This window comes from Leptinotarsa decemlineata, unplaced genomic scaffold, assembly GCF_025532065.1.
Source record: "Leptinotarsa decemlineata unplaced genomic scaffold, Ldec_3_MD MMD2_tig00026314_RagTag_RagTag, whole genome shotgun sequence".
NCBI classification, from domain to species: Eukaryota; Metazoa; Arthropoda; class Insecta; order Coleoptera; family Chrysomelidae; genus Leptinotarsa; species Leptinotarsa decemlineata.
The window spans coordinates 1,755,520-1,774,444 of record NW_027412684.1 but is presented as its reverse complement, the minus strand read 5'-3'; the positions used below and the strand labels follow the sequence as shown (position 1 = coordinate 1,774,444).

The following is an 18,925-nucleotide window of genomic DNA, read 5'->3' as shown; positions in this document are numbered from 1 at the left end:
GATATCTGTTTCAATTGCATAACAAGTACAAACTGAATGAAAAAAAGTGATTTTCGTGTGATTCTATGTTCATATGAAAGTATAGTTTCTTCGATTTTTTCTTTTCGTGTAATTCAATGTTAATGTGGAAGTAGTTATTTCGATAGGGTTTTTTGTTTTTTCATTTTGTGCCTGAAAGAAAATTTTGTGCATGATCTACACATCTTTGATTGTTTCTTGTAGTTATTCTCTATCTTCCTTTCTTTTGAAGTTTCCCACATTTTTTGATGGAGAAGTAGAAAGCCAGAAAACTGTTTTCCTTAAAATATTCCATTTTCAATTTCAATTTAGATGCCACATAAACGGCTAGAGAGTGTCATCAGTCCAAAATATTTTTTCCAGAAATTATCAGTCATATTCGGTTAATTTATAATTTGAAACACAAATCTGATATCTAGCAGTAGAAATAATTTTTTTCAAAACTATAAATTATTTCTCACTGCAACCAAAGTAACCAATGTTTTTTTTTCTCGGGCGGACATCCTGAATATCATGGATTGCATATAACGTAATAATCCTTCGTGCACCGGGATTCAGCTTCGAAGCGGTTTTGTCATCCTACATCATTCATTGAACGACTAGAAGTAGTAATTATAGAGACAGACAGACGTCAGACTCCGGTAGATGTGAGCAAGACTCTGAAACACAGATGTAAACGACCTCATAATTTTTGTATAAAACTGCATGTATATACATGCAAACTCATTCCATTTGGAACATTGAGATCTTGAAAGCGATAAAATACTAATTTCTCAGCAATGTTCGCTTAAAACAATTTATATTTTGAAATGTTTTTTCTTTTACAAAATCGGGGATTAATTAATAGAGGATTCTAATATCAAACACCGATTTTGTTTGTATTTTCTATGAATACTATATGAGAATAATTTTAGTTGAAAACGGAATTTTTATAGTAGACGTTAGTTTTCGGTAATACAAATATACGACCTTCTACTTTTCATCGACATATTTGGAATTTTCAAAGGAAGGAGGAAAAAATTAAATATGTTAATGAACATTTTTCACATAAGCAGCATTTTTGTCGATATATTTGAAAGATGGTCCTAATTGGCGAAGGTTCTACCAGTAAAAACGTGTTTGAAAAGATGGTAGTCGGTTAGCGAGAGGTCTGGGGAGTATGGTGGATGAGGCAGAACTTCGATGCTTGATGTGTTTAATTTTCGGACGTTAATTTGTGAAATGTGCTGACTGGCGTTATCGTGGAGCAGCATCGGGTCTCTTCTGTTGACCAGTGCCGGTTGCTGCTGACGCAAGTTTTGGTACATTTCGTCGATTTATTCACAATAGGTTACTGCAATAGAACCAATAGTTAAAACTTTATTAATGTTTTATCATTCATTATTTTTCAATATTTTGTCCTATGGAATCATAGCCTGGGGTGGTGCATATGAAAATTCATTAAAATATGTTGATATATTCATAACTATGCAATAAAAATAATTTTCCATCAAAAATTTTATTCAGAAAATACTTCATTTTTATCTTTTAGACAAACATTCTACAAAATCACTACCATTTATACAGGGCTATTCAAATTCGTTTCTGTACATGGGGATCTCCTAAATGATAAGAGATAGAGTGTCGGTTGAATTATGGCAAAGTTGCGTATTTTAGATACCTATTCAATGATGTAAAGGAATCGAATATAGCTCTTTTGGTTCTGGAGATATACAGGAAAAACAAAAAAATCACAAATTATTTGTTTGCCTATATCTTCTTTATTCGCAGACATATTGAAAATCTATCCATATTTTGCTATTGGCACTTGATGTGGGCTATCAGAATATGTCCATGAATCTTTTATATAGGGTGTCATCTGACTTGGGTCACCCCCATATTTGAATTTTTAAATACGGACCTGTATTTTTTATTGAAGTTTTTGGATCGTAGACGTTCACTTCATACTGAGATATTGAATTAAATTTTATATTTCGGGAATTTTCTGTGATATTTGATTATAATTATGTGAATTATTCCCTTTTAAATTACGGTCCTGGAAATTGGTTGACTGAGTTGAATAAAATCACAATAGCAACTTTCACGTCTCCCTATGTACCGTAGAGTTTTTCGAGAGTTTTTTTTTCATTTTTAGGTACCTATTCATATTTTTTCCATTGCTCTGAGCGTTTTCTACAATGAACTTCGAATAAGAAAACCTTTTATGATTATCTGAAACATATCTACAACAAAAATATATTATATGTGTTTTGATGAGCAGAAAAAAAATGGTAGCAATAATAACATCCGAAACGAACACTATAATTATAATGAAAATTGAAATGAAGTGAGTAATTTATATACACAAAAAAATTATTCTGCAATAAATGTTGGAATTGGAGTCCTTCCATTTCGAAACAAATAATGGGACAATAAGATGGTCTGCAAGATCACCAGATCTTACTATTTTGGACTATTTTCTATGGGGGATATTGAAAAATAGGATTTACGCTGGCAGAGAGATAGAAAATGTGGAAGAATCGAGATTGAGGATTTTGAATGATTTCGCAACAATGCAGCAAATAAGAGTATTAAGGACAATAAATAATATGAAAAACCGAGTTTAAAAATGTCTCGAAATGGAAGGACTCCAATTCGAACATTTATTGCGCCAATAATTTTTTTGAGTGCCTATATAAATTACTTCATTTCAATTTTCATTACAATTATAGTGTTCGTTTCGGATGTTATTATTGCTAGCTTTCTTTTTCTGCTTATTAAAACACATATAATATATTTTTGATGTAGATATGTTTCAAATAATCATAAAAGGTTTTCTTATTCGAAGTTCATTGTAGAAAACGCTCAGACCAATGGAAAAAATATGAATAGGTACCTAAAAATTAAAAAAAAACTCTCGAAAAACTCTACGATACATAGGGAGACGTGAAAGTTATATTATGTTTTTATTCAACTCAGTCAACCAATTTCCAGGGCCGTAATTTAAAAGGGAATCATTCACACAATTATAATCGAAAATTACCGAAACATCTCGAAATATAAAATTGAATTTAACTTCTCAGTTTGAAGTGAATGTCTACGATCCAAAAACTACAACAGAAAATACAGGTCCGTATTTAAAAATTCAAAGATGGGGGTGGCCCAAGTCAGATGACACCCTGTACGAAAGATTCATGGATATATCTGGGAGCCCACATCAAGTGTCAATAGCAAACTGTGGACAGATTTTCAATATGTCTGCGAATAAAGAAGATATAGGCAAAAAAATTATTTGGGTTTTTTTGGTTTTTCCTGTATATCTCTAGAACCAAAAGAGCGATTTTTTCACATCATTTAATAGGTCTCTAAAATACACAACTTTGCCACAATTTAACCGACACTCTATCTCTTATAGTTTACGAGATCCCCATGTATAGAAACGAATTTGAATAGCCCTGAGCCAATGACCCTCTTTCAATAGATAATTTCAATAAAAAACTTGATATCATCAAGCAAATTGCAGTAAACAATTGGTTTAAAACCGAATTAATAAAAAAAAATACTTTCCAGAAAAGTCTACGCAAAAGCGATTCGAGACGTTTTTCCTATTTATAATTTAAATAAAATCAAAATTATAGAGTTTTAACGTATTTTGAGGAAACGAAATATTGAAATTGCATATAGAGCAAGTAATAACGTTGGGAAAGTTAGTTAAAAATAATTAAGACAAACCATCCAAATTCGACAAATCAGGAGTATATAAATTAAAGTGTGGATCGTGCTAAGGTATATATTGGTCAAACGGGCAGAACATTCAGGTATCGAATCTAGGATCATCATATGAGCTATGTAAATAAGAAAACAAGTTCAACATATTCAAATCATCTTTTAGAATAAATTTTACATATAGAAAATAAAGGTTTGAAATTAAATCATTTGGAAGCAATGGAAATTGATAAACTTAAAAATTTAAACATTCTAATGAATGACCAGCTGGATTTGAATAGATCACCATTATTGAACTTGTTTTCTTGAAAAACTGAGGAAGTATTATTATTGATGTAGAGGTGAGGTAATATGCTTCAGATAATCATAATTGAAGAGGTACGTCAGGTATATAAAAATTGTAGACGTTTGGGTAATTTGATGATGGTAGTCCCAATTGTAGTTACCTGTCTAGAAACGGCCGAATCAGTCAGAAAAACAAGTGTTTACACTTAGCAGACTGTGTTAAAATATTATGCATGTAACTACTAACAATTTTTTTCATATTTATAGACACTCATTTGATATTGTACATTTGTTAATAAATTTGAATTTGTTATCAAGAACCCACGCAGAAGTTATTAGGTTTATATTTATTGATAATTTGGTTCGATTTTGAATAACAATAACGATATTTTATATTGAAAATCACCCAGAATTATGATTTAAATGGTCTCAATCCTGTTTCAATCTATAATTTCTAATTTCAGATATACGAAACCTCAAACGTTTGCCGATTGCATAGGAAACGAATTACCTTTAGGCTGGGAGGAGGCGTTTGACGGACAAATAGGACCTTATTACATAGACCACGTTAACCGTAAGTAACATTGGAGATAAATTAAACATGCGCCACTCAAGACAGAATAATACTTCCAACGTCCGGCGCCAATGGAATGTAAAATCATATGTCGCGTCTCAGTTAATTATATGAAGTTCTGTTATATCGTAGAAAATATGAAGAAATGCTATTTCAAACGGCATACCTACCTTCTTCACCTGTAGAGTTTCATAAATTCTCGCGTATTAAAGATATAAGAGGAATCCAATAATGATAGAAAAGTTCGAATTCTTGTTTTTCATATTTACACGAAGTGAACAATACTCTGCATTTTTCAAAAAAACAACTTTTTGATCAATAAGTTTGCTCTTGCATTTCATCATAGTATAGATATCAAGCAAATTATATATTTGGAACTGACGTTATCATGTGAATTTTTAACAAGTTCTGACGACAGCAATCTGCTCTTGATGTGGAGAATAAATTTGAGTCCACTGGTTCAGTAAACGATCTACCAACACTCGTACTTTGACGGAACGCAAGATCTGACGAAAACATCGCCGCTGTCTGTGAGAGTGTGCAGACCTCAACTTGACGAATTTTACGACGTGACTTGGACTTGTACCGATTCAAAATTCAACTGACCCAGGAACTAGAGTGAACGACCACACACAACGACGTGTGCTCGCTGAATGGGCTCTGAATCAGTTGGCAAGTGACCCTAATTTTCCTCGAAAAATCATCTTTAGTGATGAAGCCCATTTCTAAATGAATGGGTTCGAGAACAAACAAAATTGTCGAAATTGGAACAATACCAATTCACATATGATCCAAGAAAGTCCAATGCATCCCGAAAAGTCACTGTTTGTTGTGGATTTTGGGCTGGTGACATCATCGGTCCACATTTCTTTGAGAACTATGTTGGCCAGGCCATCACTGTCAACGGCGAGCACTATAGGTCCATGATTACCAACTTTTTTTGGCCTGAATTGGATGATCTGGACACCAGACATGTGGTTTCAACAAGACGGCGCTATGTTCCACACATTTCTTGCTACATTGGATATTCTGCACGAGCGATTTGAGGGCATGACCATCTTACGTGGAGGTGATGTGGACTTTTTCTTGTGGGGTGTTCTCAAGTCGCAGGGGTTTGGGAATAAGTCACAAACCCCAGCGGTCCTCAAAGCCAACATAACTCACACTGTGGGTCAAATTCAGCTTGATTTATGCGCCAGAGTCATGGAAAATTGGACGTTTCGGACGTTTAGCTAAACCTTCACATAAGTTATTCAATCACTCTCTGAAAACACCAATTCATAAATAAATATGTTAAAAGGAGTATTTGCAATTGATCAGAGTTGCTTGTCCAATATGTTGGATTGTCTTATATTTTTTAATATAGTTCAGTCGATGAGTGTACTGCAGTATGATCTGAATCAATTTTGAGTAATGTAAATTCAGTTCATTACACCTACATTATCAGATAAATGTCAGATAGGTAATCATTTTCTGGAGTATCAAGAATGTACCTGATTTTCCATCTCCTGAAAACACTTTTCCCTCACCAGAACAAATATATTGTCCCTCGACGCTCGTTTCGCTTAATAAGTTAGCATAATCAGACTTCTACTGATTTTTTTTCCAAAACTAATGGAAAAACATTTGCAGAAATTGGTAACATCGAAGATCTGGGGGTTAACTTTGACTCAAGAATCTTGAGTTTCGTTCTTATATTAATCCTGATCCTGATTGGCTTTTTGATCCCCTGAAATAAAAAAAGTTTCAAAATAAATCAAATGAGAAAGGAAAAATTACGAATTTTGCCCAAAATTGTTACTGCGTTCGAATAAAATTCAGATAGTGGTTTATCAAACTTGTCAAAAATACTAATTGATTATTACCAATTTTGTCTATACTTAAAAAACGAAAATACAGTGAGAAAGTAAATACCCCCCTCAAATTTTGAACGGAACAAAATATCAAGGTCGGACGAAATTTATGTTATCATTTTTTGTAGTAGTACTTTTTGATGAGAAAAACAATAGCGTTGTTTCACTCATCGCCGAGAGGGGACTGGTAATAATTCGTTCTATAGTATTTCAGTTCTCTATCCAATATTTCTTTCATTTTTGATTAGCCTTTCCTGAGTAATTGGCAGTTTTATATTATATAGTTTCAAGGAATTAGAAACAACCGATAAATACCATAATAAAAAAAAGTATTCTGAACTCATTTCAGTTCATTCCAGTTAGTAAATTATTGAATTGGTCACAATTAATTTTCTGCCAATGATGAGTTTTGCTCACAAATTCATTACGGAATGTTCCTGATTTAATTTCGTTAGGAGCACCTCTCATTCTGATCATGAGTTCTGGAATAGACTGTGGTTGTGCAACTTAAACTTTAGATTTCACCAATCCTCATACAAATTTAAGGGTTTCATATCAGGTAGTGCAGCGGGTCAGTGTAAGGGACCACGTTCACCTATTAACTGTTTTGTATAATCATTATCTAGCCACTTTCAAGCCAGTTCGTCGTAATAAAGAGGTATGTTATGCTACTGACCGCTAATGGCAAATGTGATCCCTCAGAAGAGCCTAGTTGATTACCTGATATGACGCCTCCAGATGTTTTTGAGGGAACACATGACATCTGAAGTGTACGACACACACAACCGCAATTCATTTCAGAACTCGTAGATAGAAAAAGAGGTGCTTGCAACATTACCTCAGGAACATTTCATGATGTAGGAAGAAATGTGAATAGACTTCATTAGTCATTATTGAAATTCTTTATTACTCGGGAACGGCTAATTAGATTCCTAACAATAAAAAATTATTGGATTGAAATACCTATCAAACGTGTTATCACAAGATAACACGTTTAAAAATTTGAAAATTGGTAGAAAAACCTTGGTAGCGCACTATCGTCGACGAGTGATGCAACACTATTTGTGTTCCTCATCTAAAAATACTTAAAAAATTTAATCTTTCTCTTGAAGATTATCACTTGGTGATTGAAACACGGGTTGTGAATTTACGTAAATTCACTATTTACTATTTAAGTTCGCACTGTATATGAATATTTAATTGAAATTTTTTTCCTTTGGATGATGTCTAGAGTTTCACTTTTTATCCCACTCTTGAATATTCATAGAAAACACCTTGGAATTGCATACAATTGTGTAAACATCAATTCAAGTTTTCTCAAGCAAGCAACGAAGAAATATCAACAATCCATTATGCGGGTATTTCGAGAGAAGCCGAATCTCACAAAAGTTGATAGTTTTATTACCTTGAAAATCCATGATTGATATCTCGAAACCATGTTTTTGAGATATCAATTCCAGTGGAAAAACTGTTTCGAGAATTGATTTCGACACATGCAAAAGTGAATGGATCTCGAGAATTATTGTTTTGAAAAACAACAGTCTTTTTCAAAAACATGTTTTTCTACTTTTGAGAAATGCAGAAAATTATCCTCGGATACTCTCGTTTGGGAGAGGTACAATTTTGTAAAAAAATATTTACTTTCAGAATCAACTCAGTTGGAGGACCCTAGGCAAGAATGGCGGGCCATTCAAGAAGCTATGCTACGAGAATACCTCATAACCGCTCAAGATGTTCTAGAAGTGAGTTACTTTTCTATATTTGATTTTAAATGTGTAGCAAACAATGTTCTTTTCAAAGATGGTTTCGTAATCTGTTGTGAACCACAACCAATAAAATTGTATAGCAAATTGTGTTGAAGGGAAATTGTATTTGTATTGAACCTTATCGAAAAAATCCAGGGATGTAAGATCTGGAAACCTTTTAGGTTAATTCATCAATCCTCGTCTACCAATCCATCTAGTACGAACGAAATTGTTGTTTGAAAACTCGCCAATATTACGTGTAGCTATAGTACGGGGGTGTATAATCTTCCTTCAACTAGATAGTTTTCTTCGATGAGTTAGGATTGTAAAAATATTGACAAAGACGTTCAAGTATAGTTCATTTCACCAAAAATTACAGGTGTTAATGGTCTCCTGTGAAATATGTTTCAAAGAAACAAAGACCAGTGATTCTGTGTCAGTATTCTAGTGAAAATCATCCTTGTGTTTGACAAATGGGTTTAAAGTATCTGCAAATTGAACATTTAGTCGTGAGTTTCGGGTAACTCAATGTTAATATGAAAGGACATTTTCCTTTCTTGTAATTCGATGTTCAGTTTGTATCTGAAGGAAACTTCTGTGCATGATCTAAAAAACTTTCCTCTTTCTTTCTTTCTTTCTTCGGAGCTTTCCACCATTTTTTGTTCAATGACGGAGAAATAGAAAGGCCAAAAAGCTTTTTATAGTGTGTTTGAGAAGCAAGAAGTTGGGCAATACTAACACGACGGGGGTTGCCAGGTCATGATCATTCTTAGCAGTAGATTTGGTGTCAGAAAAACAGTACAATGATATGAAAAACAGTAGAACATATATTTCATAGATACATATGGATATATGGTCATTTCCACTATTTACAGTTTCAGTCAACATCAGATTTTTAACTCTTAAAACAGTAGTTCAGTAGCTCGAGACCTAAAACAGAAGATCTGCTGTAGAAACAGTAGAACTGGCAATGGCGCCCTACTTGTGCGATTTCTTCTTCATCTGTAGTGAATTGAATCACACTATTTCCTAGTCTAACTGCATAATAAAAGAATCGATCTTTTCTCTAGCGGCATTGGATGGATGAGACTCTGTAATGAATATTATTGACTTCGCGCATCTATTATGACAAAATTATTTTTCATGTTTGCACGATTACAAATGTTATAAACTCATTTTTCTTTGTGCGCACCATGACAACAAACCGAACGTTATCACTTTGTTCGATCTTAATTTTTTTTCTCAATTTATCAAATGGTTCAATACTTATTTTGCTATTTCGAACGGAGAAAAATTCAACAAATCAAAAATTATGAAAATCGTTCCAGCCGTTTTCCAGCCATAAACACGATTTTGCAACTTTTGCTCTATACTCGTATTAATTTTTTGAATTATGACGATGTTATCCACCCATTGAAAGCGCGGTGATGCTACCGTTACGACCTTTTGTTGAATACGATAACACTTTGAGATTAAACAGTGAATATTGTTCTTTTTTGTACACGCTTTATATCAGTTTCACCTGTATGTATGTATGTTTGTTTGTAATTCTCCTTTTCATTTCATATCGAGATCTGTATCTTACAGAATTATCGACATTATTGTTTGATTTATTCGCGGGAAGATGGCGCTGTACGTAACTTCCTTGATATATTGACACTATTCGCGGGCAGATGGCGCTGTACGTAACCTCCTTGATATAATTCGAACTCACTTTACATGCATTTCTAAAAAGTATTTTTTTTATTAACACGCGCGCCTGCTGCCTTATTTGTAACCTTCCTTTGCACGCCTGCTGCCTTGGGCTTGGTAGATGATTTTCAGGCTGCCTCTCCGGAATCGGAAAATATCAATGGATATTTTTCTAAACAAAGTTTAGATGAGACTAAAACTTAAAAAACTAAAAAACACGCTTTAATAGCATACGAAACTAAAAAATGAAAAATAAGATTAAAACAATAACGAACGAAAAATACTAATATTATTGTGAAAAAAGCATGGGCGCTTTGTGCCATATTTTTTGTATATCAAGCGCCCGTCGCTTTTTTCACAATAATACTAGTATGTTTTTCAAACTATATTTATTGTAGATCTAAAAAAGATCGCGATGACATATGTCTATCTTTTGAGAATAGCTTACTATACCAATTTTAATGTTCAAAATAACGATCACATATAATGCGGTAACTGGAAAGTCATTTTAGACGGATGCGATATTAATCCTCATCAAGTGAATTAGTCCTTTACATCTACAATTCAAATATATATATCAGAAGTTATTGAAACATTAAAACTAGTGCTTGAGAAAAATTAAACCCATGCGGCAGGATACACCGATGCGTCACGTGTGATGTAAAAATGTTTCAATCATTTTTTACGTAGTGGTTTTGAAGGTTGAGTTCACTTGGTTTCGTGTTGTTTTTGGATAGATAGGTACCTACCTATTTTAAACTTATCGAAGTCATCATTATTAGTTACTAACTGAAGTACCTGGCTTTGCTCAAGGAGTTGACATGAGATTGTGTGGTCGACGGATCTTGCTTAAAATACTGCCAATTGCTAGCTCCACCCATACAAAGAAAGCTTCGAATTATCCCATAATGTTCCTGAACATTCCACAATATTTCAGAATATTCCGGGTTGGAATATTGTATACTGAATGTACTGAACTGTTTTACAACTCTTCGAGGGCTTATGTTTTCAAAAGCAGGCTCTCCAGATAAAAATGAGAATATTCTTCATGGATCGGGGATACGGAGCTCTCATACCATATAAGTCCCTTGATTATTCCACAAAGATCTGGGAAGTTCTAGATTATTTACGATCATTCCAGATTATTTCCGATCATCCTATAATTCCTCAGAATGTTCCAGGATGTTGTGGAATATTTTGGAGTGGTTTCGAATACGCTCGAATGTTTTTGACTATTCCATACCTTTCTAGAGTGCGAAATTTCCAGCTCTCATATATTCAAGAGCGTTCTAGTCTCGATTGTTTTCAATCAATTTCAATTCTAGAGAGTGAAACTTCCAGCCACCTACATATACAAAAGACCGCTTTTCAGATGGAAATGATGAAATCTGCTTCATGGATGAGGGGATATGGAGCTCCAAAACCATTTAACTTTCCTAATCATCTCAGGAATGTCAAAGATCTTCCAGGATTTTCCCGAACATTCCAGTCTATTCCTGAACATTTCAGAATGTTGCAGGATGTTATGGAACGTTGTGTAATGCTTCCGAATACTCTCGAATGTTTTGTTTTATAACTTTCTAAAGGGAGAAACTTTGAGCTCCTTTATCTTCAAAATTACACCCTCTTCATAGACAAGCTGATGTCACAGAAACCAAAATAAAAGCATATTTTGTTTGCTATCTGTGCGAAGCCGGGTCTGCTCTCGTGATCGAAAAAAATATACATTTGTTTTGGATCGAATAATCGAACCTAATGACGTATCGGACGTCGAGATGTGGTGTGAATAGACACAGGCACTCCAAAAAAGGGTAACAAATTATCTAAAAGGCCAGACAAATACTTGTCATGTAGCGGCGAAAAAAAGGAAAACAAAAAAGAGCAGTTTTATTTTACATCGCAACCTCGACATTCCTCAGCCGTGGCTCGTGCCCACTGCCCGCATCGACGACAGTCAACACTGACCTCAGCCTTGTTGCCAGCGTTGCGCGGATTCGTTTTCAGGTAGTTTGAGTAAACTCAAAAGTGAGTTCGGATATTACCTCCAGTAACTCTTTTTTTTATTTACCGTTCAGATTTTAGAAACGGAGTAAAAGGAGTGCAACTTGATGCGTTCGGTAATTCCAGGAGTGGGGTGAAAAGGGTTACTCCTTCGTTATGGTGTTGTTATTTAAAAATTTTCAGGTATGCCCAAACTAGAGTGAAAATACGGAGTTTCGTAATTCTACTATCCACTTTTATTATTTTCGTAATAAATCTATTATAGTCCATTCAGTACTAACTGAGAGTGAAAGAATTTCAAGAATGCAAACATACCGAACATCAAGGAAAGCAGCTTAGTCGTCTCAAGCAAGTGGAAATGCAAATAATTCACAGAGTCACTGAGATATTTCTACCCGCTATGCTCTTCGAGGACGCCGCTAAGGAGTCATTAAAATAGTGACTTGCCACAAAGAACATCAAAAGAGGCGGCCGACCGTTTTTCTCATATTGCGTTTAATATAGTATTAATAGACGTCGGACTAGGGGTATTAATATAAATTTTCCAATGCGAGGATAATTGAAATATCGTGAAAATTAATTTTGTTCAAATATATTATTTTGTCGTTTTATATATGAAATAGTTTTTTATTTAGGATTGTTACATTCCACAGATCTGTAAAATTATCAAAATATTAAATTCAAAAATAAATACAAATGTAGTGTAAAAATCCAATTTTTCAGTAACTTGAATTTATAAAATTTTGCATACAAAAATAAATATGTATCATGTGGTGACGTTTCAAAGACTATCCAATTTTTTTTATCTAACCTATTTAAATCAAAACATTATAATTAATAGTTGAAATTCGTTTTTTGATTTAGGTCAATTTGATATCATTATTGACACTGATAATATGAAATTGATCGTAGGTTTGATAATTAAACGTCACCAGATAAGTATATAAATTGAATAGGTTTCGGCGGTTACAAATTTGAACATCTGAATTTCGGGTTGAACCGCGCTCAAGTTTTGCATTGTTCGACGTTTCGGCTTCTCCGGTTTTGGTGTTCTGATCTTGCCAAACCTTCGAGACGGTATGACTCTCATTGAGCCATGTTTCATCCGAATAAAAAATAAATTTACCCAGTGTTCTGGATATCTTCATTTCTTTTAAAAAGTTTCTTCTCCATTCTACAATCTCTGATGTTTCTCAATATGCTCTTTCTATCTTGTTTTCCAAAAGTGAAGTTCAGCTTTTGTAATATTTTCCATAATCTAGTACTTCTTATATCAGGAAAAAAAACTTTTTTCACGAATAACTGATAAAACTTCATTGAATGTAGGTATTTTTCATCGATAATCAAACGAGTTCTGCCAGTGGATACTTTCGGCTCCAAAAAGCTGTTGTTTTCCTCAAGTTCCTCAAGAATTGTCGATCTATTGACACTGGTTATACTCGAGCATTTTTGCACTACGTCCTCCTTACTTTTTATTTTGGGCGGAGATAGTATTCTTAAATAATCATAAACATTTTTAACAATTGTTTTTTCATTTATTTAATGCTGACAGTTTCGAACGCTTCACGGTTCCCGAACAACTAGCTTCCATTATGTATAGCTTTTTATTCCCGAACAACTAGCTTTTATGTTGTATAGCTTATTATTAAACGCGCTCTTGAAGTAAACTAAAGAATATTATCGACAATTAGACTATAAATAACCCCTCTAGCATTTCCTTTAAACTCCCAACAGAAAATAATGTAATGTTCTCCCTTGGTTACTACTGGACATATTTTCACATTTGTCGTATATAGATGATTTGTTATTTTGTTTGTTATGAATGATATTTTTCAAGAATAAATTCTGTATATTTATTAATTCAATTCGTTGAGAGTAAATGATTTGAATGCAGTACGCCTATGGCACTATTATATTTATAGATATACTGCTGTAGTTTCTCCCATTTCTGGATAAACTATACTATAGGATATTTTCACCAGGATGTTACGCTGAACCACAATCTATTTCAAATTGAAGGGGGTATTAGGAGTGTTTAATTTTTGTATCAAAAAGGAGTAGTAGAATCCCAAAAACTTTCTTTCCCATTTCGATAATTCGATTATTCTGATTATTTTGCTGGTGTTTAATCTTGTCAAAGTCAGAAGTTCCAAGATACATAGAAACTCTCGAGACAAGAAGTGAGATTGACCCAACTTTGTACACGTGTTGATAGATGGTGCAAGAATCGAAATGCGTATTTTTTCAGATCTTCATTCCCAAATGTAAACAACATTGAAAATTGATGTGCCAACTTGGCATTGTGAAGTAGTCACTTGAGCAGTACTAAGCACCTCTGTGAATGGATTGCTGAAATTTATTGGATCTCTTTAAAATTTATTTATCACGAATGCAGTGTTTTTGAACGAAAGTTTTTAACAAAATATTTTACATGGGAAACGAGTGCGAGTTATGAAACCAGTAGTATTCTATTCATCTTGCATCTTGAGTGGAACCAATTGGACTCTGAGCAGAAACTTCTCAGGATGTAGCAACTTCCTGGAGTCAATGGTTCAGCTGTTGATGATGATGTCGATATATGCGGATCATTATCGGCTATTTTTCAAGTCCTTACAAGGAATCTATGAAATACATTGAGTATTGTTTTGAATGTATGGCAGAATTCATTCCACTACTCACTTTTGTCCAGCAAATCTGAAATAGATTTTCCAAGACAAGATTTTCATCAAGTGTCTGGCCTATTCCATCATTGAAAATTTTCATTTCATGAACTTGGAAACTAACTATATTTCAACTACTAAATGTGAGAGCTAGTTCTGATGTACGAACATCATTAATATCCTTCTAGGAGAATGATTAATTTTGTTTTGGACAAAGGAAGTAACACCTCATTCAGTGAATATCTTCCTATTTGTGAGTAATATATCTATGGTTCAAAGTTTGCATCGCTTATTACCGAGAAACTTATTTAAAATGTCTTAGTCAGCGTCTTTGTTTCTAGTATAACCGCATGTTTATCAGTTTATTTACATTTTTTCACTTATGACATTGAATATCTCGACTCGCATGATATAACTGAATAACAGTATATCGTAAATCATAAATGAATCTCAAGAATGTACCGGGTGAGACGACAGAGTGATATCCGAAACGGTCGAGCGACTGTCGAGAATTGTTATTCTAGTAATGTTGTAAACCCAATCTGGATGGCTCAAGAAATAAGTTTTTCAACTCATTTCAAATTAGTTGGACACGCAAACATCCAATTCCGAAAATAGATATTGATATTAATTGATTCATTATCATTGTTACGTTTATGCGTGGATTCTTAATAAATAACAAGTGTTGCGCTTAATGAAACTCAACAACTTTATTCAGTAACTCAAATTACAACTAACTGCTTATTACTATAATACAATTTATTCGTCTCTTTTTTTTTGTTGCTTGCCTTCTGGATATAGTTTTCGAACTAACCTCAGAAAGGCTTTGGCATAGGTTATAATGAAGCGATTGATTTTAAAATAAACTCTACACAAAGATTTGCAGGTCGTGAATAGAAGTTACTTTCATATAAACATTGAATTACTAAAAAAAGTACTTTTATATGAGCATTGAATTATACAAACACACTTTTTTCTATTCAATTTGTACTGTTGAATGGAATTGAATCAGATATTATTCACAGGATTGCAATATATTATTTGAAAGATTCAAAATTGTACTGATATAGAATACTGTCATCCTCAATGGCGGACATCGATGTTTCGGAATAAGACACTTATTCTTCTTATTCAGCACCAATCTGGATAACATAACAAGATAGTACTCAATTCATTTGGAGTACAAACTGAATAGGAAAAAGGAAAGAAATGTATAAATCAATGTTTAAATGAAAGTAGTTGTTTCAAAAGGGCTTTTTCTTCCAATTTGTGTCTTGAAGGTTCTTATTTGCATGATCTACACATTCCGAAATCAATTGCTTTCTTCCTTCCTTTGAAATATTCCCACATTATTTATATGAAGGTGGAGAAGTAGAAAGCCGAAACATTTTTTCCCAAAAATTATTCTCTTCTAAAATTATACCCCTTTCCATAATAATAATAATCTGATAATACTGATAACTATCCTAGATATTATTGAAAATAAAGGACGAAGTTTATTTTTGTTAAGTGTTAGACACCATCAAAAATATTCTCAGAAATAACCTTAGAACTAATCTGATCCGTTGAAATTTATATTTATGAATGAAAGAAATATAATATTGTTTTGAATATCGCTGAGTTTCGGAAAAACTACTGAAACCAGTCGAACGAAACGTATGTTTTATCAGATTGTCTCCATTTGTTATAATTATTTTGTATATGTGATATCATTGGTAATTTTTTTATTAAAAAAGTGGTTCGTGCGATAATTAATTTCAAAGTTTTTTAATTATCAACAGTGTGGTCGATTTGGTGATTAACAGTTTTTTTTTAAATTCTTTGCATGATTAATAACCAGATGATCAATGTAGAATGACTTATAGTCAAATAACAGATCAAAAATCATTAAACTCATTTCAAGAATAACTTCACTGAAAGAACAATACAATGTTCTCTTGGTCATGTTATGTAATTACCTTTTTTGAAGTTACTTTCATTTTTTTTTCAATATTCTGATTAAATATTATTCAAAGTAGCCTCAGTCAAGTCACTTGGAATAATTTTTCTCAAATTGACGGGTGTTTCGAGGCGTATTTGTAAAAGGGACTGATATACCTAACCATGTTTATAACAACGAAATTTAGAAAAACCTAAAATTTCGCTAATTAGTCTCTCAACTTGGAAAATCCAAAAAAAACTTTTTACTGAATGGAAGTATAAAATTTTAATTTCTTATTTTTATTGTTTTGTTGATTGATATAGTTCTAGGTATGTTTGGATATGTTTGTTCATCATAAATATAAACTTGTGAGAGCTAAGAATTGACGAGGTCTTACCTTTTGACGTTCGATTCCTAGTACGGCTAGGATATAGATGTAGTTATATTGGAAAACGTGAAAAGAAACGATTTCTCCAATTTTTAAAAATAAACGAATGTTGAATATTGTAGAATATCGAATGAGATCTCACAAAGCCCTTTTTGCAAAGTTAATATCGCCTCCTGCGCCACTCGCCACTCGAGTGAAGTTTCACAAATATTTTTCATTTGAAAAGTACCAACAATGAAGTGAAAGACTTTTTATGACTTCACTGTATAAGCTCGAAGCTGAACCGTTTCAAGTTTCATAATTATGAAACAAACAACTGACTCATCATACATTCCTGATGTCTCTTTTCGACGTCAACAATACAATCAGTTCGCAATTTGGATTTTAGTTTACCTGTTAACATATGGATGAATTTCATAATTGAAAATTCATTGAGAGCAACACTAAGCAGAAAAGATGTTATTAAAAGCATACTCCTGTTATTTTTATATTTATTTTTGGCTAATTTTGTACACTGGTCCAGAATTTTTTGATGAATTGATGGATGTAGCCGTTACTACGTTGTAGGAGATAATCATGAAACATGAGAAATAAAACTTTCTATGTTTTTTTTACCACTTGTATTTGTGATTAACGTTACTGAAGTTTCGTCGTATAAGAATATTTTCAAATGAATACGAACATCCTTATAGGACGAAACTGCAATAACATTGGTTACAAATACAAGTGGTAAAAAACATAGAAAGTTTTATTATTGTCATATTGTGCTGCTAGCTTATGTTAAGCAAATCACAGAAGAGACATTTTCTTGAATCAGACTACGTCATAATTTCAAAAAAAAAATGGATGAGAGAATCTTCCAAAGAAAGGAAGGATTAATTAATTAATCCTGATTAAAAAATTAATCGTGATACAAAAAAAAATGCATGAGAGAATCTTCCAAAGAAAGGAAGGATTAATTAATTAATCCTTCCTTTCTTTGGAAGATTCTCTCATCCATTTTTTTTTTGTATCAGATGGAGTAGTAGAAAGCCAAAAACTTTCTTTCCCAAATAACTATTTGGGGTAATTACCTCAGACGCCTGAGATAAGAGCTGGAAATATTTTTCGAAAATATTTTTAACAATGTGTGACAGAATAAAATTGAGAATTTTGTGCTCATTTTATGTTCCTATGACCCCTCATCGCTGAATTTCGATGTGTGGTTAAAAAAAAGGAGTTCTGCTAACTTTACCGTTAAGCTGCCAAAACCAAATCGGAATCCTTAACTTTTTTTTAAATTTTAACTTGCGATAATTTCAGGCTCAGTTTAGGTTTTTTCATTACGGTATTGATCATTTTTTGCCCCTCGTTTGAATTAAATATTTGGGTGATTACGTGAAAAAATCGGATATAATTATTCAAAAAGATTTTTCAGCTATGGGTGAGAAATACATTTATTAAGGATTCATTCAAACACGGCTATAGGGATCATAGGAGCCTAAAGTTCTCAATATATTTCTTTTCAAAAAGTTATTTTCAGCTTTTATCGAGTGTGTTTGGGGTGATTACACAAGTATTTAATTTAAACGAGAGGTAATGAAGGAGCCCAAAATTTTACAAAAAGTGAAAGATCTCGATTTGAATCTGTCAGCTTAACGGTAAAGTTAGCAGATTAAAACATAACGTTTAGTAAATCGGCGATAGGAGGCAATAGGAGCCTAAAATTATGAAGTAGTCTCATTCAAGAAAATGCTTATGACCGTTAAATGGAGAGCAAATAATTCTGGAATAGAATACAAATTTAGTCAAAAATTTTGGCCTAAAAATAAATATGAAAATTCAAACTCGTTCCTAAGCAAAATCCGATAAGATCCACTATATCTCCAACGCAGTTTAGATTACTGAGAATCCAGTAGTTTGAGATAAGATCATTCAAGAAATCTACTTGATTTGAAAGGGCATATATTTTTAGGAGAGATTAGTTTCTGAGAAAAAGTTTCGAAATTTTTCTGAACCAAGATGGAGAAGTAGAAAAACAAATTTCCCAGAAATCTACTTGTTAATTGCAGTGATATCCTTGAAAAGTGATGATGGTTGATAA

The 18,925-nt window shown here is 33.0% G+C and overlaps 1 protein-coding gene across 1 annotated transcript in view; it reads left to right on the top strand.

Annotated features, from left to right (window-relative positions):
- kibra (WW and C2 domain containing protein kibra) overlaps positions 1–18,925 on the top strand; it is an 83,581-nt gene that overhangs the window by 21,556 nt on the left and 43,100 nt on the right. The window contains exons 2-3 of the mRNA XM_023158193.2: positions 4,473–4,582; positions 8,083–8,177. Of these exons, the coding sequence (XP_023013961.2) occupies positions 4,473–4,582; positions 8,083–8,177 (205 nt within the window). The remainder of the gene's footprint in view (positions 1–4,472; positions 4,583–8,082; positions 8,178–18,925) is intronic.